Source organism: Macrosteles quadrilineatus, unplaced genomic scaffold (assembly GCF_028750875.1).
Source record: "Macrosteles quadrilineatus isolate MER2022 unplaced genomic scaffold, UCM_ALF_1.0 Scaffold_8__2_contigs__length_117827958, whole genome shotgun sequence".
In the NCBI taxonomy this organism is placed as follows: Eukaryota; Metazoa; Arthropoda; class Insecta; order Hemiptera; family Cicadellidae; genus Macrosteles; species Macrosteles quadrilineatus.
In genome coordinates, this window is record NW_026542601.1 from 48,921,972 (window position 1) to 48,949,742 (window position 27,771).

The 27,771-nt window shown below is 33.4% G+C and overlaps 1 protein-coding gene across 1 annotated transcript; it reads left to right on the top strand.

Annotated features, from left to right (window-relative positions):
* The first annotated feature begins 1,503 nt into the window (after nt 1-1,503).
* On the top strand, nt 1,504-27,497 carry LOC129001189 (E3 ubiquitin-protein ligase MARCHF2-like). The gene is made up of 5 exons (XM_054428402.1): nt 1,504-1,918; nt 7,453-7,615; nt 12,426-12,589; nt 16,029-16,246; nt 23,694-27,497. The coding sequence occupies exons 1-5, from the start codon at nt 1,682-1,684 to the stop codon at nt 23,848-23,850; spliced, it is 939 nt and encodes a 312-aa protein (XP_054284377.1). The 5' UTR covers nt 1,504-1,681; the 3' UTR covers nt 23,851-27,497.
* Nucleotides 27,498-27,771: the final 274 nt, after the last annotated feature.

A 27,771-nucleotide genomic window follows, 5' to 3' on the forward strand; every position in this document is an offset into this window, starting at 1 on the left:
TTAAATAGAATTAGTTTAACGAGTACTTAGGTTTGCTGCAACAGGGAGTGTAAAAAAGATTTTTTTTATAAAATGATAATAGTTTAGTAAGAAATAAAAGTATTTTCCAAAATTGATCAAAATATGTTCATAAACAAGCAAACTACAACAGTTGATTTATTCTCCATAAGAATAACATAGAAATTTTAAAATTACAATTTTTTTTAATTTTCTCCATAACAATTAGGCGCATAATAACGCTTCAATATACTAAATTATTTGTTTTTTTTATAAGCTCTACAAAATGGTTTAAAAAGAAATTGTGAAATTTTGTGTTTTTAGGGTAAAAAATGGGAAAACCCTATTTTTACCCATAAACCCCCCATAAACCCCTGTTCCCATAGTCCGATCATGCTGGTTCGAAAATTTGATCAAAATCGGACAAAAATTACTCAAGTTATCGTGCGGATGGACACACACACACACATATATATATATATATATATATATTTTGATAGTTCTGTTCACTTTTTAGGGCTACTTTTTCAATTAATAAGCGAAATAATAAAAACCAGATAGTACCCTGAAATTCATTTTTTTTTTAAACTGATACGTATTTCGGCACTAAGGCCATGATCACAGTATGAGATATAGCTCATACAGTACTGTGATCATGGCCTTAGTGCCGAAATACGTATCAGTTTAAATAAAAATGAATTTCAGGGTACTCTGGTTTTTATCATTTCGCTTATTAATATATATATATAAATTTGAACGAATGGTGTTTTTGGCCTCTGGGGACATCAAAATGAAAAAGTAAATCGGTCCCGGGCTTAGGTCTTACCATGAGGCCTACGGTAGCTACTTCCCTATAGGAAAATTCGCTAAAGAAAAACATAGTCTTCTTTTCATAATTTTGAGCTATATAAAAAGAAACCATCCTATGCCGGTTCTGTTTTTTTAAACATATTCCATTAGAAATATTGACCATAGAAAATCAAAACAAGTTCAAAAGTGAACTCAAAAGTTTTTTGATCAGAAATGCATTTTAGTCTCTTGAAGAGTTGTACAATTTAACTGATGTGAATGCTGATGTATGTAGATAACTGTAAATTTCATAACCGAACAATTCAACAATGTACTGAGTTAGATTAAGGAACTGTGACGCTATTTATTGTATTGCTGTACATGGAACAAATAAAGAAGTTTTGAATTTGAAGTTGTCTTAATGGCAGAAACCAGTAATTTACAGAGGAAATCAAGATTTATTTGCCTACGAACCTGAGAAATGTTCACAGGTGCACTACTTTGGTTGCCCAAGTTAATACGTTTATTAAACTTTAAAGCACTAAGATTTAAAACAAATTTATAGCTTATACCTCATTTATAGTACAAAATCAATGGCTTAAAGATATTCAAATCCCCTCTAAACTACAACAAAAAGTTGCCAGATCAGCTGATTCACTTTTGCCGTCTGTGTTATTTGTTAGTACTAGCAATCATTCCATTCCCCATCCCATCCCATCCATCCAATCCATTCATTTTGAGCAGAACAGAACAATAGGCATACATACTGCTCACGTAAACATTTTGTAGTCTTAGTATTTAGATTGAAAGAATGTGTTGTTTTATTAGCTAATGGTAACAAATATATGTGGCGTTATAATTTGAAAGATAAACCAGTGTTTGTAAAGTGACTGCAATGTCAAAAACTGAAAATCAGACTCAGGTTAGCAATCATGACAGGACTGGATCAGAAGAAAGAACTGCTGGCCCTGCTGGCGCTTCGAGCCTGTTTATTCCTGATATCGGGAACGATATTAATCGTACACATATAAATGACTATTACCAACCAAGTTTTAGTGAGAGCAAAAACTATAAAACCGAAAAACTGCAAGTCCAATCATCGAGTTGCCTTACTATGTCCACTGACCTGCAGGTGAATAATTGCATTTAAATTACTGTTTTCCTTATTAATTTACCTATATTTTACTTCTTATTTTCATTTATCACACAAATGGGATTTAAAATCATAGTTTAATCTTGCTAGGCAGATTTCAATGAATCAACATTTTATAAATTATCAAGCTGCAAAGGCTGTGGGTTTCTCTTTAATTGGGTCTAGGTCTAAATTACCATATCAACAGAAGAAAAGAGAAGACGGGTTAAGTTAAATTTGGCCTGCCCAAGCTACAAATGAATGAAAATTTCAGCAGATAGGCCTAAAGGTAAGCCGTGTTTATACAAAGCCATTACAGACACAGGACAGTCAGGATGAGGGGAAGGTTACCTGCGGGGCTATAGAATACAGGGGCTAGCTCACGTCTTTGATGTAGCACTTACCGACACGGCCCCGCTCCCCCACCTCCTGTGACGTCACCGGGCTGACAGTCGGGCCTGTTTCCATTACGCGGCCAGCGACATTCTCACTCTTTTACATGCTCCCCTACCGTTGTACAAACATATTTCTCATATGATACTTGTATCGTTTTATTCTGCATTAACTGTAGAATCCAAATATCCAAACAGTTTTTAGTTTATCACAAGTAAATTGGTTTTATAACAACAAACGTAGAGAAACTACAATAATGAAACTTGAAAAAGTCACTAAGCGAGGAACATTTTAATTTTCGGGTTAGGCACAAACTTTCAGCGAGAAAACTGTAGTCAATCAGTTCTTTCATAGTAATTACTTAATTCTTAAATAGCCCTAACAGTTCATTAATAAATCGTCTCAAAAGACGATTGTTACAACTGAGCGCTGGCGGGTAATTTTGCTGCTCGCCTCGCAAATTTTAGGTTGTTGTTATGGCAACACTGCATCAAATACGCGTGAAATCAACTTCGCTCTTTCATTGTTATTCGCGTCTTCTGTTTGTTTCTGAAGAATATAGAAGAAAAATGATCAGAAGATGAGTAGGCTAAGTGGCTAAAATCAGCAAAATAGGATAGGCCTACAACTATTATAATAAAAATAATATCGCATTAAAACGATCTTTTAGGTACTTATTTTCTACGAATAAGTACTTTGTTCAACAGACAATATAAAATTACCTAAACCATTACACATTCCTAAAAGATACCCAACCAAGTGTATTAGAATATATGACCAGGGGTACCGGAATATCAAACAAGATAAATAACATTCTAAGCCTTAAGTCTACACAATTCTTAAAATTCAGTTTTAGCACTACCGTAATTACATGTTTCACTAATAGAAACAGTGCAATTGTTTTATCACGATCATAACATTTTTTTACGATCTTGTTATAAACAGCACGATGTGGACATGTGCGGAACGGTGTAATGTGATCGCCAAGTTTATAAAGCCTAGCTTCCTGAAAAGCAATAAACGACCCGTTGGTTTTATCGAGAATTTCAGGCTAATTATTGAAGTAGAACTATTAATGAATATTTTTCTCGCCCAAAGTTTGTTCCTATCCCAAATATTAAAAAAATCCCCGCTTAGTGACTTTTTGTAGTTCACAAGTTTGTAATCCTCATAATTTTCCCCTTTTAAAAAAACATATTATTGATCATAACTAAAATATTTTTGGACCATCAGATTCTGTAGTTAATGCACATTACAACGATATAAGTTTCATACGGACAATTTAATTGTGTACATTTAGGGAAGCGTTTAAATGAGCGGTTTGTATATGTGCCGCACACTAGCTACACCCGTGGAGGCAGCCCGGTGACGTCACAGCCAAACGGCAGTGGGACCACTTTGCTAGTTGACGTGAGCCAGCCCCTGTATTCTATAGCCCAGAGGGGGTTACCTGCCTCTTGGTAGGCCTATTTCAACCTCAGCGAAGTAATCTGCCCACCTACTGGCTTCGTGTGAGTTATTCTACACACTATTTTTAAACAGCATACAAATACTACTAAAACAGTATTTTTACTTGTATACAAACCAAAAGATTAACTTTCAAAATTACTTAATCAGCCCATCATTGCTCGTCAGTATGCTCCCCGACCTCACTAAGATTACCCTAATAACTTACATGCCATGTCAGCTGATTTTGTGGAAAAGTAATCAGCAATTGCATGCTGCATAAAACAAATCTAGGCCTAACAACATTTTGAAGCCTTATTACAGATTTTTTTGTTTCTCCGTTTTAATTCAAATTGTTCTCTAGCTGTAACCCGCGGGCTTTGCCCCGTTTAAAACTTCTTCATTTTCAAGATTATCTCGTTCCCATGGCTCAATCACGTCCTGGTTGAAGTTTGTTCGCTACGCTCACTCACCTTTAGGTTGGAGCTCATTCGCTGTGCTCACTTGCCTTCAGGTTAGCTCGTTCGCTACGCTAACTCGCCTCCAGGTTGAAGTTTGTTCGCTACGCTCACTCACCTTTTTGTTGCAAATTAGCTGTTGTCATAAATGTAAAAGAAATAATAGTGCTGCACCCTGTTGGTAATCCTTGTAACTTTAATGCTATTGAACATCATAGAACAGAACCAACTTGTTTAATTGAAACAGCTGTTAAGATTCAATAATTCCATTTCTCATAAGGTTAACATGGGAAACTCCAGAGCCACTGGGGCGGAGCCCGAAAGGATTTTTGAAATAAGAATATGCCTATATGTTAATCGGGAATGTGAGCTATCATCATGCCAAATTTCAGCCCAATCTGACCAGTATTTTTCGCGTTCACTTGTCACAAACATACATCCATACATCCAAACTTTCTCATTTATAATATTAGTACCTAGGATTAGTAGGATATCACCAAGTGAATGTGTATCTGGATGGGTGTCCGTTAGACCAGGCCTCTCTATTTCTACTCTCCTCATACGCATAAGATATCTTATTATTAATTGTCTCCTACTCAAGTTTTCAATATTTCTTCTTTGAACTTGAGGCATTTTCTGTTCTTCCTACAAAACTGATTACCGGTTTAACTTGGTCTTAACCTACTGAATATTACAAACATTAATATTTACTCCCAAAAAGCTAATGAGTTTCTTTTTATAAACAGCTGTTTTTGGATTTTAGCGAATTTCCCATATAGGGAATAAGCTATTACCGTAGTACTCATGGTAAGACCTGGACCCGGGACCGATTTTGTTTTTTGTTTTGAGGTCCCTAGAGGCCAAAAACACCATCCGTTCAAATTCATATATATATGTGTCCGTTAGCGCGATAACTCGAGCAAAAATGATCCGATTTTGATGAAATTTTGTACAAACGTGTAAACCTACGTTTATTCGAACTAGTTCGCGAACCAGCATGATCGGACCATGGGAACGGGGGTTTATGGGGGCTTTTATGGGGTAAAAATGGGTTTTTCCCATTTTTGACCCAAAAAACATAAAATTTTGCAATTTCTTTCTAAACTATTTTGTAGAGCTTAAAAAAACAAATAATTTAGTATATTGAAGCGTTATAATGCGCCTAATAGTTACGGAGAAAATTCCAAAAAATTTTAAATTTAAAATTTCCATGTTATTCTTATGGAGAATAAGTAAACTGTTGTAGTTTGCTTGTTTATTAACATATTTTGCCCAAATTTGGAAAATGTTTTTATTTCTTACCAACTATTAACATTTTACATAAAAAACACTAATATCCTCCCTGTTGCAGCAAACCTAAGTATGCTTTAAACAGATTCTTTTTAAATAGGGAATAAATATGATATTTTTAAAGAGACATTTTAGTGTAAATCCATTCAGGGAAATGGAAATTCGCTTAGTCTGCAGGTTTGCTGCGGCGGGGGTATTTAAATTTCTCCTATGTATTTCTTATGGGGAAAACCCGACCTTTGAGAGGGTCTCACGCCCTTCAGAGTAGGAATTTTAAAATTCTAAAACCTTATTGCAAAACTTCATATTGAGACGAATCTTTTGACACCTTAAACGTTGAAATTGGTCCACAAATAAGGGAGGAGTTGCGTTAACAAAAAATGGCTTCACGTATTATATATATAGATAGATTTTCTACTTAAATTTTATTTTTACATATATGATTATAGCCTATTTTTAATTTTGTTAGTTTTAAGAATGAGGTTATGGTAAATATGACTTTATAATGGACTAAGTTTCATCAACAAAAGCAAACAAAGACAAACAACCACCTGTTTTTTACACAAACAATAATAATATGGTGTGCAGTGATTTCTATTCTTACACATTGATAATTTATTTCTGGGTTTGTTTAAATATTACAATACAGTAGAACCCCTCATATCCGGCCACCACGGGACCAAGCCCCTGGCCGGATAGCGATTTGGCCGGATAAACCAACCAACTATGAAAATGAAAATAATTCATACCTAATAATATTTAATCAATACATGCTGTCAAAAGTATCATTTAAGTCTATTCTAGGATTATTTTTAGAAGAATTAACATGTTCGTACAAATAAAAAAAAAATATTTATTTGAAGGTTAAAGTTGTAAAGGAATGAACATACGAGTATTAAGATTTCGGGTAACAAAAACTATCAAATAATGGAAGTAAAAATTACAATAAATTGGCAATGAAGATTTTTAGGGCCTAAATAGTAAATACATTTCTACTCAACTTTCTTATCTATTTTGTGAAATAAATACAAAAGATTAATTTCCCAATCCCCATTTGTAATTAATCAACCAACTGTTTAGAGGTTAGGCTTAGCTCAACTGAGTTTAGTGGCACAGTAAAATGTATCTAAACAAACAGATAAATAGTTCAGATAAATAGTTTAGCTCAGACAAGTCGCAAAGACTAGTGCTTGCTTCTAAACGTCTGTAAGCTTTGAGAAAAACATTTTGATATTGGCTTCCTGGAAGTGGCCGGATAAACAGAGGACCGGTAAAACCAAGGCCGGATATCAGGGGTTCTACTGTAATTTGTTTTACATTTGAGCTTTTTAGGGACCTACATGCCACTAGTATATATATATATATGTTCGTTAGCACGATAACTGGAGCAAAACCTACATTTATTCAAATGAGTTCGCGAACCAGCATGATCTGACTATGGAAACAGGGGTTTTGTGGGGTAGGTTATTCCCATTTTTTACCCAAAAAACATAAAATTTACCTAGCAATTTCTTTCTAAACCATTTTGTAGAGCTTAAAAAGCAAATAATTTAGTACATTGAGTCGTTACTATGCGCTTAATGGTTACGGAGAAAAATCCCAAATATTGTAAATTTAAAATTTCCATGTTATTCTTATGGAGAATTAGAAAACTGTTGTGTTGTTTATGAACATATTTTGATCAAATTTGGAAAATGCATTTATTTCTTACTAAGCTATTACATTTTACATAAAAAACACTTTTACCCTCCCTGTTGCAGCAAAACTAAAGTACTCGTTAAACTAATTCTATTTAAATAGGGAATAAATGGCCTCGTTGCAGAAAGTCATCATCAGAGCAGGTGTCAAGTAGGCCTATTAACACATTCTGCATTCTGCCTCACTTCCAGATTTTTAAAACATTTATTGTAGTCTAATTGTTATTCATTCGCTAATGTCTTTCTACAGTCTGATTCTACTATGGGTCCAGACAACATTCCAGAAGATGTGATGGTAGTAAGGACCTCGGCAATGGGGCCCTATCCTATGTCTCTTCTAGCTTCAAACTCCCCGATGAATAAAAGCATTTCCAGCTCCGCGTCAGGCAGCATCTGCAGAATCTGCCTTGAAGGTAGACTAAGCTACATGTTTTGTTTTTCACCTGTCGGGAATTATGCCAAACTCGAGTTTGTTTAATAACATTTACCTTAGAGTCTGTTCACAATATTTAAACAGCTTAAGGGGAAGGTTTCCTTAATTCTCCCACCAATTTTCGATTAAATTTAATTCAATTCAATTAGTCAACCAGTTAACAATATAGACTTAGATTAGTACATACAAGCATTTTAAAAAATTAACAAGATAACAAAATATACATTTGACAGCAAGCAGGTGCAGTGCAATGCAAACAAACCACTTTGACAATTGAATTATTGCAATATTTACAATCTAGAAATACAAATCTGAGCAACATAGGAAGAGTGATATGAAGTGTGACAAGAAAAACTGGAAAGAGAGGAACAAAACTGCCTAAAGTAATAAGCCAATCTATTACTTGACTTAACAATGAAACAAAACAAAAAGCAGTTGGCATTAATAAGACAAGACAATGTGACTAGCAATGTGACAGTAAACATTAGTGGTATATAAATTATTGAAGTTGTAATAAATATGAAAGTTATAACAAATAAGAGAAAAGAAAAAAAATCAATATTGATTAGTAATCATAACAATAAAACAGTGGTGACATCTAAAATCTGAAAGTTATAAAAAATTAATATATAACGATTAATTTATATATCAGCGTTAGGCTGTTGTTTCATACTAAGGGTATCCTGATAATTAGACCAATTTGTTAATACCAAGGAAAAAATGTGGTTCGGATTCCACTATAAACTGTAGGTCCCTTAGTTGCCATTACAGTAGCTGTATGGGCTATTAATTAACAGCTGTGTCTAAGGAATATGTCCGCTTTAGTCACTAACAAGACTACAAGATCGCGCCACTCATCCCACACTCATCTCCATTCATACTTTGCTTTAAGAAAAAAATTATTGAAAGAAAAAGAAAACTATCATTTAATACACAAATAAAATGAAAAAATGTTAAATTACTCAATAAGTGTGTAGAATATATTTATTTAATTATTTTCCTTCAGGTTTTCTATTTTTATTTTACCCTTAAAAATAATTTTATATTATAAAAGCAGTACCGGCAGCCCTGTTACTCCATTATTCATTAATAAAACATCATTCATAAATAAAATGTATACTAAAAGTTACTTTCATGGCAACAGTTAGCAGTAGGCTTAGGCTAAAATTATCAAACGAGGCATAGTTTTGACCTCGTTTGTTGCTAGTTATCTCTTGATTTTACTTTGTTAGTGTCGTTGACTTGAGATTGGAAACCCCAGTTTCTAAATGTAGCATTCTACATATAAAATACATACATATTAAATCAAATCTATAACCATAAATCAATATATGACTTTTTTGTACTTTTAACAGTATAATTCTTTTGAGTTTAATAACATTATTAATTGCACTAATGTAATCAGTTTTATAGTCAGCTGATTACCTCTGTGAGATATGATAACAATGCAATCCACTCCCAAACATTGTTAAAACCTAAATCTGGATATATTTTAGTTAAAATACATGTTGATAGTCCTCAAATGAAATATGATTATTAAAATAACCAAAAATGAAGGAATATATTGCCCCCCGAAATGTGTGTCTGTGTATTCTAATTGGAGTTTTTTATATTTTTATTCTAACACAATTGTGAAAGCTACTGGCTGTGTCACCATTTTGAAGTAGCTGGGTAGGACCAAGGCCCCACTAGAAAAACAGGCCATGCTGCAGCGCGGCGTGCACGCTACCCTACGTCACAGTAGTGTAGTATAGTTGTACTTAAATTGCCAAACGTAAACAGCCAGCTTATTTACCTAATACAAATGGGATATGGCAGTAAATCTATCCATAAGTGTGACCAGGGCCGCATTTAGCCAAACGGCGCCCCTAGGCACACAAAACAGTTGCGCCCTCCCTGCCGTAATATTGGTCGCGAAACGTAAATAATGTCACGATCATTATCGTTGAGTTGTATATACAAGGATAATCCGTTGATATTTTAACTAAATCAACTCCTGTAAAATGTATAATATTGTATTAAACTTTGCAGTAATTGGCATATGACCTGTCCCTATACTACACCTCTAATGAGACTAACTGAACAATGATACATACTTTCCGTCAGAAAATCTTAATCTTGTAAAATGTGGAAGTGGAACATTTACAATACCATATTGTACCATATTATATAATTATTCTGATATACACAATAACACAAAATACGTTTATGATGGACAACATTCATGTCCCAAACCATCATGTAAATTGTCGTTATCTAAATATCCACCTATTTCATCATCTCTAAGCGAAATACCGGCACGATTCAACAGTGTTTACTAACATAACAAAGCATATAAACAGAACGACTCAACAGGTAAGTTAACAGGAGAGAATTACACAGCTGAATTTTGGCAGTCGCTGCAGGGATGTCGTCGGGGCTCGGGACTGCCGCAAAATGAAATATCACACGCAAAAGAGCAGGTTATTCCCACTGAGCTATAATAATAACTGGAGTCACCACTCTGTGTTTAAAAAACGTACCACTGTTTTTGCTGGGTTTTTTTCAGGTTTCGTGTTGTTAGGTTGGCCGTGTGATCGGTTGGCCGTGTGATCGGTCGGTGGGACTTTTCAAATTAGAGGCATCCTGTTGTTTTGTTGATAGTAAAAAAAAAAATATGTCAACATTATGATTGCAATAAGTTTATTTATTTACTTTACGAGCAACCCATTTTAACAAGATCATAAATACAACAGCGATGGTTCAATATAAGTTAAGTAGGTGGGCCTGTAGGGCATTGACAAAAATAATTACACTAGGCGTAGTTAAAAATAATTACCAGGAAACTTGACTATTTTCACCATTAATCATAGCTTGAAAATAAGTTAGTATTTAGCATAAAAAACAATTCATAATGTTTCAAAATAGGCCTAACTTTAAATACTTGACAGGTTTTAACGTTCAATAACATAAATAAGTTGAAGTCCATCAAATAACGGATAACCACAAATAAATAGCATGGATAGGTTAGAATGAATTGAATTTGACAGCATCCCACCAACCGATCCCAAGGCCTACCTACAAAACACGGAGAACAAACCAGCATAAACAGTGGAACGTTTTTTTATGTTCTATGTTTTATGTTTTTTTCTTTTATGTTCTCTGGTTTTTATGTTCAACCAGAGAGTAGTGACTCCAGTTATAATCTATTTACCTCCATGGTTATTCCCAACACGGCGGCAGTACCAAACAATGCAATCTTTCTTCTTCTTCAATTTGCTAACTACACGCGGCAAATTCAAACTACACTCGGATGAGCCCGTGCGTCAGTGGGCTGGTAGCAGGGCTACCGGTCTGACGCGCGGGGGCGTACGTTGGATTCATTCAAGAGGTTAAAGTTTTGTGCCCCCTAAAATTTGGCGCCCTAGGCCTGGGCCTAGTGGGCCTAACGGGAAATGCGGTACAGAGTGTGACGTCATGGATCCTGCAGCATGGCTTGTTTTTCTAGTAGGCCTTGGTAGGACACCAAGGGAAATAAAAACAAAGTCATTAAGTAACGGTTCTTTATTATTAAACCATAGACTATTATTAAATGTCGATAAATGTAACATGTGAACAATGATTTGTTATTGAATCTAATCCGATTGATAAGTCTTCAATCGTAAATACTTAATACTTTAATACTTTTCAATGAAGTGGTGATAATACAAAGTACAAAGTAGGTATTTTAAGCCAAGTATGAATGGAGATGAGTGTAGGATGAGTGGCGCGATCTTGTAGTCTTGTTAGTGACTAAGGCCGACTTATTCCTTAGACACAGCTGTTAATTAATAGCCCATACAGCTAATGGCAACTAAGGGACCAGTTTATAGTGGAATCTGAACCACAGTTTTGTCTTGGTATATACAAATTTTCAGGATAGTACTGCGGATAGTTGTAGTACTCACTCTTGCGGACGTTAATCCACACCAGGGAGTAGGCTTAGCTCATCCACAGTGCATGCCTATAAATATCCACAATTTGTAACCTCCTAGTAGCTGGATTATAGGACGACGCCAACCGTGTTGCTGAATTGATATTAACAATCCGTTTAAACGGTTAAGAGCCGTGTGTCAGAATTTAATATAGGAAGAAGACAAATTTTAACCTAAAGTAAGTGTAAAATCGTAATTTGTGTCAAGTTAAGAGTCCTTTCATAATACCGTAAAACTCCTACTATGCGAAGTGTATACAAAAGAATTTTTAAAAACATAAAACAACAGTATAGTAAATAGAATTTTTATTTAAGAAGACAGAAGCCTTGATCACAGCAAAATCCTCAAGTTTTGTGATCAAGGAAACATGTGTGACCTTTTGTCAACAAACAAGGACAACATGTGTTGTCTTCTGTGATAGCGGAAAAATCCTAAACACCTTCTGCGATAAAATAGACAATATCATCGTCTGCCACGGAAATGTAAAGATCATGATTTTTTTCCCCGCAAACACGGTGAAAGCTTGAATTTTTCAATCTTTAAATCTGTGCATACGTGTTCTGCAATCACGATAATAAATAGTAAAAGCTCAGCATAACTCGGCCTATTACCCTTAAAATACCTCGAGTTATCCTAATTTTTTATCATGTTTAAGAATGTGGAGCAGTCCCAATTGATTTGGATAGTTGGAGTTTTACTGTACTTTGATATGAGTCTTGACACACCACTCTGGCATAATCCTCTTATGTCCCTCCATGAGAAAGAATGTACAAATTGACACTTAAAATGTTCACTAGTTATGTAAAAAGATGTTAAAAATACTTTCAAATGTTACAGGCGACTGTGTAGAAGAGCTGATTTCCCCATGTGACTGTATGGGCTCCATGGGAGTGGTGCACATTTGTTGTTTGGAAAAGTGGCTCTCCACCTCAAACTTGGACCGATGCGAAGTGTGCAAATTCCAGTTCAAAGTTCAGCGAACTCCTAGACCCATTATACAGGTAATTTAATCAACTGACGTCTTTTTTGTAACAAATTAAAAACCATAGATGATTGTAAGCATACTGTTTTCTTCAACCCTCTGTTTCATAATTCTATTGATGTGGAACTATATACCATGTTTAATTGTATGCTGGTGTCCATTAATGTCTCCCTGCAAATCCTTAGATAACCTAATACAGCACCGTCAAAGTTAACTAACTGAACAAACAAATGTTTCTTAATTTAAGTGCCAGTGTGGTAGCACCTATTGAGCCTCTAAATTTGTCACTTTCTCCCAGGATTACTAGTGAGATACACTATTACTATAATGTTAGTGCCCATTTAAAATTAATAGACTGTGAATTATCAATTGGGGAAAAGTTTTGTTTAGGTACTGACTCTTTTAAACCAGTAGGCTTATCACATGCAGATTTTTTTTTCTTGATTTGATACATTGATGTGATTCAGAAAATTTTGATTTGAATCAATATGGCATGATGCAGCACAGCATGATTTTCTTTCAAAATTATATTACAACTTGCATTACTGTAAATTATCATTTACCTTAACAATAGCAAATAAATGTACTTACTACTTAGTAAATTTGTTTGTGAACAAGATGATAGTTACTGATCTAACCTCCTGCTGATGGACAATGCTTATTTTATGGTTAGCTTAAGAAAATCCAGACTTCAATGACAATTTGAATAACAGATACACCAAAGCAATTATTATTATTATTGACATGTATTAAATAAAATACATTTGCATAAGATTTTCTGATGCATCAGGACAAAATCGATGCATTGGGACAAAATCGATGCACCGGGACAAAATCAATGCATTGAGGCTAAACGGATGAATCGGTATTTTGATGCATGCTGAATTGAATCGAGATTAGATTATTCGAAATATTGATGCATTTTTATGCATCCCACACCACACCACTAACAGATAAAACATAGTCTGGGCTTGCGGCTATGATCCTAGGGTGACTTGCCCAGTGAATGACCGGTTAAGGTTAAAATTCTTTGTCAACTTAACAATGCTCTTAAATGAGAGTATTAATTGTATATATTATTATACCTACTTCTTGGTTGCTATTTAAGGGTTTGCCCTATATCGTCAATTGTCCCTAAAAGATCAATCAAAGGCCTACGCATGTAAAAATTGTTTTTTTGTACACTAAAGTCATGAGTCCAGTAAATGACCGATGCCAGTGAATGACCAGTCCTATGCCAGTGAATGACCGACTTCGGAAGGTTTAGTAAATCACTTATAAAATCAGTAATGTATAAAAAAAGGGGATTTATATTGTTTAAAAATGTTAACAAATTTTAAAAGAAAAAGCCTAATGCTACATGAAAACATAATCAGAATTATATAACATTTAACATGTAATGTAAAAGGAAAACGTAGGCAGGCCTGGTTAGCTGATGGAAAAACGTCTTAAAGTACAAAAGAGGATATTGGATTGGGACAAAATAAGTAGATGACTTCAGTAAGGTCATTCACTGGTTAGGACAAAGAAAATGAATTATAGTTTTAATCTGATATCGATAATTATATTTCTTAATAATTTCTGATCATTTTAATTTTTAATAGTAAATTGTAAATTGTCCAAACCCAGTAAAAATGACCGGGTGGTCATTCATTGGTTTAGCCCAGGAATCTGTTCTAGTATGTGACCGCTTGAATAAAAACTTATCTTATTTTTTGGCTTACGTATGAAAACTGATAGTTTAAGAGTAATATACATTCTTAATACAGTAAATAAATGGTAGTAAATGGTATTAGTATAAATCGTAAATGGTATTAGCCAAATAAATCGCCATTCAACAGTTTTTTTTTTCACAAAAATAAGGTAGGCTAATGAAATATGCCTTACCTGCAGAGTTCTTATAGTGTCAGAAGCTAAAAACGAAAATTCAAAACATGTCCAAGTTAAATCATCAAAATACCCCCGCCGCAGCAAACCTGCCGTCTAAGCGAATTTCCATTTGGCTGAATTGATTTTCAATTGATCTATTTAAATAACATTAGGTTTAACGAGTACCTAGGTTTGCTGCTACAAGGAAACTTATAAAGTGTGTGTTTTAAGTAAAATAATTATTGCTTAGTATAAAATGAATATATTTGCCAAGTTTGATCAAAAGATATCCATAAACAAGCAAACTACAACATTTTACAATATTCTCCATAAGAATAACATGGGAATTTTAAATTTAATTTTTTTTTTAGTTTTCTCCGTAACCAATAACCGTACAAAAACAATTTGATATACTGAATTGTTTGTTTTTTTTAAGCTCTTTAAGAAGGTTTAGAGAAAAATTGGAAAATTTTGTGTTTTGAGGGTCAAAAGTGAGAAAAACCAATTTTTACCCCATAAAACCCCCCATAAAATCCTGTTCCCATGGTCCGATCATGCTGGATCGCGAACTCATTCAAGTTTATCCCGCCTTACACCTTCAAACCAAATTTCATCAAAATCGGATAAAAATTACTCAAGTTATCGTGTTCACGGACACATATATATATAAATCTATATATATATATATATATATATATATACATATATAAAAATTTGAACGAATGGTGTTTTTGGCCTCTGGGGACATCAAAATGAAAAAGTAAATCGGTCCCGGGCCTAAGTCTTACCATGAGACCTACGGTAATAGCTACTTCCCTATAGGGAAATTCGCTAATAAACATAAATTATTAACAATAATAAAAAAATGACGAATAAATATGAAGAATAGAGTAATATCTATTGTCCAAACTATTTTTGTTTCATTCCTGTCTTAATTTAACTCTTATTATAGAGATGATTTAGAGTGAAACGGTCATTCACTGGGCAAAGTCACCCTACTAAGTCACAGATTCTGCGGAGATGCTCTCGGTCTCATTCTGATATAATTTTTACAGTGGTTCTTCAGCAGGCAGAGTCATGATGGACCTCACAGATTCTGCGGAGATGCTCTCGGTCTCATTCTGATATAATTTTTACAGTGGTTCTTCAGCAGACAGTCGTGATGGGCCTCACGGATTCTGTGGAGATGCTCTGGGTCTCATTCTGTTATCTGTTTTACAGTGGTTGTTCAGCACACAGAGTCGTGATGGACCTCACAGATTCTGCGGATATGTTCTATGTCTCATTCTGTTATCTGTTTTACAGTGGTTGTTCAGCAGACAGAGTCGTGATGGGCCTCATGGATTCTGCGGGGATGCTCTGTGTCTCATCCTTTTGACACCTATCTGCCTCACCTTGGTGATTCTGCGGAGATGTTCTGTGTCTCATTCTGTTATCTGTTTTACAGTGGTTGTTCAGCAGACAGAGTCGTGATGGGCCTCATGGATTCTGCGGGGATGCTCTGTGTCTCATCCTTTTGACACCTATCTGCCTCACCTTGGTGATTCTGCGGAGATGTTCTGTGTCTCATTCTGTTATCTGTTTTACAGTGGTTGTTCAGCAGACAGAGTCGTGATGGGCCTCACGGATTCTGCGGGGATGCTCTGTGTCTCATCCTGTTGACACCTATCTGCCTCACCTCGGTGTATCTGTGTGGGATGGGTTCTCTGGCGTATCTTCACAGAGGTGCTTGGGAAGGAGTCGGGCTTGCATTTCTCAGTCTCATCGTGCTGTTTACCTTCTTCCTGTGGGGTTTCACCACTGTCAGGTAAAAATGATCTTTATTCACAACATTTAAAAAAGCTCTTTTAAATGTCCTCCGTCAAAAAAAAAGTGATCAGGCAATCATGAGCTTTTTTATAAAGATTCATGGTTACAAAGCACTTGTAGGTGAGTCGGTGGCTCAGTTGGTAGGTCACAGACTTCGGGCCCAAAGTGCGATGTCCTGAGTTCGGATCCTGGTCACTGCCGAAAACATTTTATCAGTGCAGTTCACCTTGGTACTGTACCGGCTAACCCCTTGCTTTGCTGGATCTGTTCCACGCACAGATCTGTAGTCTATGTGGACGGGTAAATGCAAGATTAAAAAATGCCGCCAACCTCTTTTTTGAAAAAGAAAAAATAAAAAAAACAAGCAGCTCCGCTATGCTTAGCAAACTTTCTTATGAGGTAATTTTTTTTTGAAGTAATACACTACCTGGTGATTTCTTAATCAGAACTTGTGTGTTGAAATATCAATTGACAGATCTGATCAGACTGTTTTCTCTGATTGTTTTGGTAGCATACAGATTTTTATTGATTTAAAGGTTGAAAAACACTTGATTACAGTTCAATTAATCTTTCAACGTTTTTAGGTCATAAATATAATCTTATTTTAAACTTAACAGTCTCCAAAATATTATGGTGTAATCCTGTGATAGATTTGTTTTGGGGCGTATGAAAATACTTAAAAGTGAAGCAACAACACACACAAAGCATTTATTTCATATTTGTTTAGACTTGCTTTGAATGAATTCATATTTGTTGATCACTAAAGTTTGTAAGGATTATTGTTTTTTTTTTTTTTTTTTTTTTTTTTTATAAAGCACTGTTTTCATTCATTTATATTTGTTGTTCACTATTCAGCAATCACGTGAATACTGTACTGTGTGTTCCCACAAGCATGGGGTCAGCTGGGAATTCAAGCAGTGGGTAAAGAATGTACATTTACTGTGTGGAAAAAAAGCACATGTGGTCAAACTCTAGTGGAATTTCAAGCTGTGAGAAAAGAAGCTACTATTGCTGCATAACAAACTCTAGGCGTTGAGAAAATTTAAAACTTTGGAACTAGGTAGTTAATAAATTATTTTTAAGTATAACTCATGTAGGAGTAGTATTCAAAAAATTATAAGCAGACCTGAGTTAAATTATCCTTACAATTTACCTGCTTTGAAAAAGTATGTAAATGATGGAGCGTATGTACAATGTACATACATTTACATACATATTTTACATACATGTAATGTACATAATACATGTATGCAAGTGTAAATGTATGTAAGTGTAAATGTATGTAGGTGTAAATGTATGTATGTACATTAATGTACATTTTTTATACCTAGATGTAAAATACATTTACATACAGTTGTCAATGAGGAGTACATTGTTCTGAAATGTTAACCTAGAATATTAAGCTAATAGCTAAAAGTAATTGGCAAAATGATTGGTCTTAGTGTCTAATCTGCCAGTCATTTTATTATGTTTTAAGAGATTATGTAATATATCGATCAAATACATTAAGTGATTCAACATAGCTATGAGCCCGTTATCTTGTTACTTATCTTTGTACTCACAAAACACATTTATCTCTCTTCACTATGGCATTGTTTTACAAGTAAGATTTATCTGTTATGACTCAAATCTGAGGAGAACTATATGACTCAAGTGTTAATATGAACTATATGAACAATGTTAATTCTGTGTACAGTAGACTCCCTCTTATCCGGACTCCTCGGATAAAGTTTTTCCGGTTAAACCGACTTTCCAAAAAATCCATTAAAACGGACCGTTTAAATGCATACTGGATACAGTATTATACGACTTAAAAATAAGAGAGCATTGTATTTAGACCATTCGTCTACAGATATCAGCCAGTCGTTGACTGATAATAACCATGACACAACATTGCAAAGAAAACAAAGTAAAAAGAAAGACTATTACTATTACCATTACCTTAAGTATAACAGTTGACTAGACTATTTATCCAAAGGTACTAGTTTAATTATTTATCGTTTATTCCATACCTTATTAAAAATATATTTTATTATTTTACATAATAAATTATAAAGAAAAGAAATATCTGATGAAGTGTACATACCTGTATCTTGCTCTTTTATTATCCTAGTGTCATTTTGTCATTCAGTAACAGCACTTCTGATGCTGATCATCTCCATCCGGTTTGGCATCAGCAAGTAACTCAACGAAGAGGTGTTTTATAATTTTTTGAAAGTTTACAACAGTAAAATGACTTTTTTCGTAAGTTAGATGGGGTTTCAAAAAGCATATTTCTATGAATTAACTTCTTTGTAAATAATCTGTAACTGTTTTATGATTTTGAATAAAGAAATTATCTTTTTGCCTCTACTTCCTTATAGTTTCGTTACACAATTTTGTCAGCCATTTGAGCAAAGGGGTGGTGTAAGATGAAAGGGGGAGGGTCTATAACCTTGAGTGTCTCAGGATCTGGCTGGTGAGAGTGATTTATAGTTTGTTTACTTCCTACTACCATTCCTTCCGAGAAAAAGACCCTGCAGTTTTAAAAACATTGACTTACAGTTTAAAAACATTGACTTGTGTTGCTAATTAGGGCACTAAGTGTCTCTATAAGTTGCCAAGTTAAGTTGACATAGTGATGGACGAGACTAGATTTTTCACTTCGAGACGAGACGAGACGAGATTTTTTTAATTCCCGCGCGACGAGATTTTTTTTCGGGACGAGATTTAATGAAAAGTTATAAAAAATTAATATCTACTTTTTAAGTTCAGATATATTTACAAGTTCTAAGAACTTGGCAAAAAATAGACAAAAATATTTAATATATTTTATTGAAAACATTGATAAAAACATCAGTAGCCTATATAAAAGAAACGAATAAGGCCTAACTTATTAAAAATAACTCTTCGGCATAGGTAACATGGAGATGTCAGTTGGTATAATATAGTTCAACTTTGCAAAATATAAAAAACAACAGTATTACTAGTTAAGTATCAAGTAACAATTTTAAGTCTTGTGTTATTAATAGAATGATTTTGGAGTAAATTATATGATTACAGTAGTAAAACATGTCTCACACTGCTTACACTAACAAAACTTTTCATTTGCTATGCAAAAAAAAAATAAAATGATTGAAGCAATATTTCCTTGTAAAGAATAAATAATTAAATAAACGCCTTTGCAATTTTTTTTATTTTAAAATTTTTATAAAATTTTTTTTTTTTTATTTTTTTTTTGAAATTTTAAATAAAAGGTTGCAATGTACGTTTCACAAAAAACTTAGTTTTTTTAAAATTTTAAAAATTTAAATTTTTTTAATTTTAATTTTTGAAATATATTTTTTTAATTTAAAATTTTTAAAAATTTAAATTTTTAATTTCTAAATTTTTTATTTTTTTTATTTTAAATTAAAAGTTTGCAATTTACGTTTTGCAAAAAAACTTAGCAGTTTAAATTTTTTTTTGATTTGAAATTGATCTTTTTTATTTAATTTTTTTAAATTTAAATTTAATAAAATTTTTAAAAATTTTAAATTTTAAATTTAAAGGTTTGCAAATTACGTTTAGCAAAAAAACTCAAATGTTTTAAATTAACAAAAAATTAAAATTTGTTTAAATTTAAAATTTCAAAAATATTTTAAAATTTTTGTTTTTAATTTTTAAATTTGTTTTTATTTTAATTTTTGTTAAATTTAAATTTTAAATTAAAAGTTTGCAATTAACGTTTTGCTAAAAAATTTAGCAGTTTAAAAAATCTTTTAAATAAAAAATTTTTTTTTTTTTAATTTTTTTTTTTAATCTCGTCTCGAAAATATCCCGTTAGCATTTTAATCCCGCCCGAAGCTTCGAGATAAAATAAATCTCGAAAAAATCTCGAAGTTTCGGGTCTTGTCCATCACTAAGTTGACATTTAATTTTCTTTTCTCTTGATTTAATAATTTTACTAATATTATGTGAAAGTTGGTGTTTGTTTGTTTGTTTGTTTGAAGTTCAATCACACACTAACTACTGGTTAGATTGGGCTGAAATTTGGTATGGTGATAGCTCACATTCCCGATTAACACATAGACATATTCTTATCTCAAAAATCCTTTCGGGCTCCACCCCAGTGGCTCTGGAGTCTCCCATGTTAACATTATGAGTTTAACCTTATGATATTTAAAAGGAACTAGTGGCTTGTAGGGACATAAGTCCCTAAAAAGCTCAAATGGAAAAGAAATTATTGTAATATTTAAACGAACTCAGAATCAAATTATATATGTGTCAGGATAGATATCCCAGTACAACATATCTTTTGTGTAAAAAAAACTGCTAAAGGCAGCAAACATGTTTATGAATAAATATTAGTTTATTAAGGTAGCTTTGGTTTTTTTGGTTAATGTTGATAAAAAGGCTTCCCCGATTGAAATACAGTATTGGAAATTGTTTTCGTCAAATAGGAAAAGGCAAAAAATTGTGTGTTGAAATAAACTTAGTTCTTGGTCAAAACCGCTAAATTAGCATTCCTACCCTACCCAGTTATTATTCCTAAGTCTATGCTCATTTTGTAAAGGTTTAACAAAATTAGTCTTAAGAAAAGGCATCCCATTGGCAGACCTTTTAACCCTAAATTTGTTTCTGATCAACATTTAAAAAAAACACTATTAGCCTAGTGTAAGTATATGTGGTGGTAATCCTCCTAAAGGTGCGATTGATTTACATATTCTACCAAAAAATGGGCCTAATCCAACGTCTAATTACTAACTATTTTGCAACTGGTTATCATATGGTTCCATTACCCAGTTACGACATTATCAAACTAACCATTATCAAACTAATCACGACATAAATATTTTTGGTTACTTTTAAGAAACGGAATTTACCTCTATGTTCTACTGTTATATATAGGTTCTCCCTTTACTACCGTGCATGCTATGCTTTATTATTTTAACCTTTTTTGCTTGGAGCAACAAAGCACTTAAGTACTTAATGAACAAATACCTGTACGAACCTACTTCATCTTTTTCCCAAATTGTTTTCTGTGGTTATTCCACTTCATACAAAATATTGATTAAACACTAAACAATAAATCAATAAAACAATAAATCAATAAAACAATAAATATTGATTAAACAATAAATCTCAAATATAAATGTTACTAAATTTACAAAAAAGTGTGGAATAAATTGTTAACATATGTTTTGAAATCAAAACAAAAAGATCTTCATTTAATCTGGAATTGTTTCATTAATCTTGAAAACAATTTATTTCAACTTTGACATAACTAAAAAGTCTTGATTATTATGGGTAACGTTATCCCTTTATATAGTTGGTTTTATATAGTATACATTACATTGCAGAATTGACTGGCAAATGAGTAATCCAAATGTAATATTGCTTAGTTTCTTAATGATAAATCACGATCAGCTGTATTGTAGTAAACAAAATCAGCAGTAAATGGCTTCTAATGCTATTCTTATGGAGAACATTTTACGTTATATCTCGTTTTCTGGTAACTTTATGGGAATTTCACTATTTTTCCCACCGTCACGGGGTCGAGACCTTTAATTTGAGCCCTCTCCCATCATTCTACGACTTCTCAGTCGCCCACAATTTTGCCACAAAGAATCGGCTTACGTAATTAATATATACATAGATAGATAGATTAAAGAATTTTGTCAGCTGTTTCAACTACAGTTTCTTGCAGTTGAGGCAATTCCCAAGTCATAAGTCATAAGTATTTTATTGCATAAAACATTTTTCATTACAAAGGCAATGGTGAACAGATACATGGTCAATCAATAAGTTATAAAAACTATAACTAAAAAGTTACAACAAAATACAACAAGAACAGTACAATTGAGGGAAAGTTACCAGCTCAAAAAAATTAGAAAAAGACAAATTTAAATGAAGATCTTGAAGTTCGCTTGCTCGCGGTGGGCTGACGAGTTCGCCATGCAGCCCTGCCACACGAAGCGCTGACACTATAAGAAATATAGCGTGCCGCTATGCGCCACAACCACCCCCCCTTCGAGGAAAGAAAAGCCATAAAAAACAGTTTTGCTAAAGGTTGGAGAAGGGTATCATAGGTGTGTTTGTTTTTTTTTTGTTTTTGTCTTTTTTTGTGTGTGAGGGAACTTTCGGATGATTTGCTTCCAGATGTGGAAGGCTGAAGGTTCAGACCAGCCCGGTGGAATACTGAGGTCCGTGGATCGTAACCACGCTCTGCACCAGTTGTTTCCATAGTTCTTTTCAATAATTGTTAGGCATTTCCTATTTATGTAGTTCAATCACCAGTCAATCATTTCATTAATAGTCATTTCCAGCATAAATCAAAGCTGGCTATGCAAGCTTCCGGTCTGGGTAAAAGATCTCCGTCCTCTGGTCCCCAACACGCCTTTCATTAATTAATTTGGTAGCAGAAACAGCACGCTTAATTTAGTCTTACACCTCCAATCAATCACTATTAATCAGTTCCCCCCCCCCCAACGGCTACAATTAAAAGTAAAAGCTCTTATATCCGTGAGGATCACGCTCACGAAATTGAAAGATTAGGCCTACGCTTTTGCCGCGATATCAACGAGAACATTTCCCCGCGGGTGACAATGACGATGTCTCCGCGGCCGCAGATGTTCAATATTTTACCGCGATTGCGGAAGACGATAATGACGTTTCTTTTTTAGCGAGAGATATATCTAGGATTTAACCGCGATTACGGAAAAATTATTTACCCGTCACCACCGACGGGTCGCGGGGAGATATTAGGCCGTGATATTAGATTGGGCCACGAACGCGGGAGACGATGATGCTGCTATCTAATGATGTCATAGGTTTGGTTGCATTTGCAATCACGGTAAACTATGATAATGTTTCTTCCGTGACTTATGACTACGGGATGTATTTACGATTTTGCCGCGATCATGGAAGACGATAATGACGCCTCGGGAGATGCCTTGTCAAGTTTATTGCAAAATTGCAAGTTTAGGCGGTAATACATGGGAAAATGTTTTTAAAGATCTTTGGGAGAGGGGGGCCCGGCGAACAAACTTGTGGGGGAGGCCCGCGGGTTCTTATCGCTGCCACTGCAGTTAAACCAATTTGAACCATCCAGAAGTTAATATTGGATAAGTTTGGTAATGAAGGATTTGAAAATGGGAAAAACTCTTTCAAATTGTAGTACTGACTATGCTATATAAGTAGGTTAGATAGTAACAAGTGCAGGGTTTGGTCTATTCTCTTATAAAATAAGTAAACATTTCCAACAGGGTTGAAACCCTAATTAAAATATTCCAGATTTGACAGTCATAATTCTAAACGTCATAAATGTTGCTATTGCAAAAAAACACATGCAGAAACCTAACAAAAATTATATTAAAAATAATATAATTTTTAGTTAACCTCTCTTAATCCAGCCACAGTTTTGTTATATCAGATTCTGTGCAGTATGTGTGCTCTTTCAGAAAATCACATACATTGTTTCTCAGATTTCAGTGGCAAAGCATGAATCGGTGGCGTATGAGCAACCAGACGGTTCACTTGGTAGACTACAGCAAAGTGAGGCGAAAACGTCAGTGTGGTCCGACGCAGTGTAACGCTCACCGTACTACGCCCTCGGCCACCTCCACGCTACCTCACATCTAGCCCCCTCCCTCCTACCCACCACTCAGGGCGGCCACATAATCGCACCATTACCGCACAGGAATATTATGCGTGATTTTTAGTATAAAATTGTGATTTAATTTCCAGATTTGTAAACAAGTAAGTATGCTCTTTTCTATAAAACGGAATATGATGCAATTTTTTCATCAGGCTCTCAAAAGCGCTCAAACACACCCCTGATAGGTGAATTAAAATTTAGTAAAAATAGATTAAAAAATATCTTTCTATCACTTTTTTATGCAGATAAAATTTACCAGATGGCAAACACTAATTATATTTAAAAAAAGATGTTACAATGGCAATCAACATTGACTTTTCACACTGGTCAATCAGAGACTGTGCGTCTGTTACAAATAAATTTGTTGCCTTGCAAATTTTTACAGTGTAATCAACAGATATATCAAAAAGTGCTGGAAACGTTTTTTATTTAATAGTCTGCGTAAAACGCTATTCAAGTAGTTGGTTGAATTATTTCCATTAGTGTCTTTATTCTAAGTTTTTGAAATCTAATTTGTGCCATAAATTACTCAACTACCTAAACAAACTCATGTTCACAGTATTTTTTTAATTGCATGACTCCTGTTCCAAGCCTGGACATATAGATAAAATTAAATCAGTTTTACAGTAGCTAAAAGTTTGTTTTTACATTACTCTGGAACTTTGTGAGCTAAGTCAGTTGGAGCGTTTTATATTCTACTGCGAATTTGTGTGGCCACCCTTAGGTTTTAGCCAAAGTAGACACGTTTTGTTTTGATTTGATCAAAGTGTTGCTCTTTCTGTGATTCTAAGTTGTGTTTGCTCAATCGTCCACTGTTTCAATCAAGTACCTATTGTAAATACTTTATCTGATTGGTTTTGAAGGTCATTGTTTTTTATCACTCCGATGTAACTTGATACTGGCACTGCTTGGCTATTTAGATATTTTAGTTGTAATAGAGTGGTCAGATATCACTGAAAGTGCTTTATCCTTGTTATTCGATTCATAGTTTTTATCTTGAGTGAAACTCAATTTTATTTAGGAATAATTAATGGTGATAAGAATTTTAAAAGAAATCGACGACAGTTGATATTTAATAAAACTTGTTATTGTATTTTAGTCAGCTATATTATATAGTTAATTTATAATCATAATAACAGGATGATAATCATTATTTGTTATTTACGGAGTAACAGGGAATAATGTTTAATGAAATACGTTCTCCTCAGAATATCCACTTGGTTTATAAATAGTGACGTTTATAGGGTGTTTGATGAGATTGGGTTTAGTTAGCATATTGATAGGGTATGGTTTTGTTGGTTGAAGATGAAAAATCAATTTCACAAGATCAAGTCCAATGCAAGTTTGACCTGAAGTTCAGGCCGCTGATTAAGTCAGAGAAATGCGGAAGAAATTCATGTTGAAAGAGTAGCAGTGACTCTGGCAAATACTCGTGTTTCAACTGTGAGCTTTCACAACAATTTAGTTTTTTTAATGAACAGGATTTTACCACCTTGTTTGGGTACCTCATAGTGTATGAGTTGGTTAAGAACCTCCACTAACCTATGTTTATACGAGATATAAAATTGCCGAAGTAAACTCCTTTGAAAATGACAATACTGTAAGTTTGCATTTTTTACTCATAAATGGTTCTACATTTTTAGGAAATTGTTACTTTTGTTTTGACTTTATCTTTTTACTATTGTTGTTATAAAATGGCAAACCCTTAAAATATTCATATGAGTAATATAAGTAAGATCTGGCAAGAAACAAAATGTATACAACATAAACTAACTATTAGGAAGGAATATTTATTGTTTATCTTTTCTCATTGCTTAGTGTTTCCTTAATTGTTTGTGTAATAACTTGTGACATTATTTTGGTTTTTAGTCGAATGTGTGATATTACATTCCCCCCTTTCACCTACTAATTTATGTAAACTTTTTGCCAAACATTAAAAAAAAATAATCCAACTTGAACCATAAAAAAGTTTTTGAGTAAATCCCATTGAATCCTGCCAGGAAACATGTTTAAGTTGCCCACAGGGTTCTGTTGTTATTTTAGACGCTGTTATCTGTTTGAACTTAAATTTTATCTTGTCAAGTCACTTTTAAGCGTGTTTAACTAGAACAGACCTCAAGTTTACCCTGGCTGTATTTTAATCAGCAGGCGCTAACTCGTTAAACTCTACTGCGCTAAAGAGTTAAACAACACTTTGTCCAACTAGGTTTTCAAGCTGTTGCCTGAATATTTGAAATAACAGATTTTAGACTTGAATTTAGGCTAAACCCAATCTCGACATCCTCTTGTTATTGTCAAATTGTTTTTTTAACTTGTAAAATATATATTTAATATTACGAATGATTCCAAAGTATTTTTGTTTTTGCTGGGTTGTTGTAAATTATTACCTTTTCATCCCTCAAGTGCCTTAAAAACTGAGACAATTGAATTTGCAACTGTAAAATAATTGCTTTTGTAATCGTAAAATCATAATTGTACAGTACAAGTTTTACGACAAACTATTCCATTGATTTTTTTATAGGCTATAGAATGTTATGCATTACTTGAATTTTTAGGTTCTACTGCAATATTCATCTAATGTGAAATATTAATGAGTTAAAATACAATTATGGATAAAAATAAAAAATAATCTTTTATTATTTGAATGCCCACTTGTGTTAAAATAAAAATTCAATAGTTTGAATGCTCTAAATAATGTTTTAAATGTATAATTCAAATTTGTCTTCCTCGCAGTTTATTGGTTCAGTTGCTACAATCTTTTGTAACTTCAATTTTAAATTTGCCAACCATTTAAAAACTTTATTTTTTATCAATGATTATTTTCTGGTTTGTGGAATTTTCACTGTAACCAACTGAAAAGAAACCAATTATTTTATTCTTGTACTTAAAAATGACAATCAACCCATATTCTTATATTCTTAATTTTATAATTTGAAATATGATCTTAAAATATGTTGAAAATATGTTTTTACTACTGTTTTAAGAGTATTTTGTGTAGCCTACCGGTACCTTAAGTAGTTTGAAATACAGTATGTATATAACTATATGAATTTGGAAATTTTAAATCATACCAAATTCAATCTTGAATTGGTGGATGACTGGTTTTGTTTTTGATGTATAACTATCTGGTTACTCCAAGACTATATTGAATGTAAACTTCGGATTTTGGATGCTTTTTTTAATCAATATAACCATATTTTAAACACTCTTTCACCTCTTTACTACAAAATTCCTGACAGCTGTTGAAATAACTAATAATTCACTCCACTAATATCCCAGTATAAACTGATTATTAAAGTTTGTTTAGCTTTAAAAACAGTCAGAGTGACATAAATATGAATGTACACAGATTACTGACTTTCATGCTCTTTGAACCAATAATGTAAATTTCTTTTGTCGTTTTAATGTAAATATATTCATACAGTCACCGCAGTGACAAAAAAATGCTGTAAGTAAAGTTGCCTTTTACAGTACGCTTTGTAACGTGCAATGAAATGGGTAACAGAGAAATATTTATTTAAACATTGTGATGGTATGATGTATATTTTTTGTATGTATATATTTGTAAAATGTGTCTGAGGCCTTTGTATTGGATAATAGTGCATTAAACTTTATTTTTTGTAAAAACATATTGAACAGCTTAGTTTTTATTGAAACCCATCCAAAATAACCATCCTCTTGTCTGAAATGTTTTGTTTACTGTCAACTTTTCAGGACGACTGTTGTTCAATTGAAATATTGTTTATCGTGTAATCCAAATAGTGTGTCTTCAGGTCAAAACTAGATATGTTAACTCATGAAAAATATGTAATGTTAAATGTCTTTATGTGTATACTACATCGTCTGTCTTTGATGGGTTGGTGAACTCGAGATAACTTTGCCAGTTAAAAAAGATATATATATAT

Bases quoted from the DNA above. Each gene is read 5' to 3' on its own strand.
- LOC129001189 (XM_054428402.1), top strand. From the start codon at position 1,682: ATGTCAAAAACTGAAAATCAGACTCAGGTTAGCAATCATGACAGGACT. The intron at 7,616-12,425 runs GTAGACTAAGCT...CAAATGTTACAG, and splicing joins CTGCAGAATCTGCCTTGAAG to GCGACTGTGTAGAAGAGCTG. The intron at 12,590-16,028 runs GTAATTTAATCA...TCTGTTTTACAG, and splicing joins CTCCTAGACCCATTATACAG to TGGTTGTTCAGCAGACAGAG.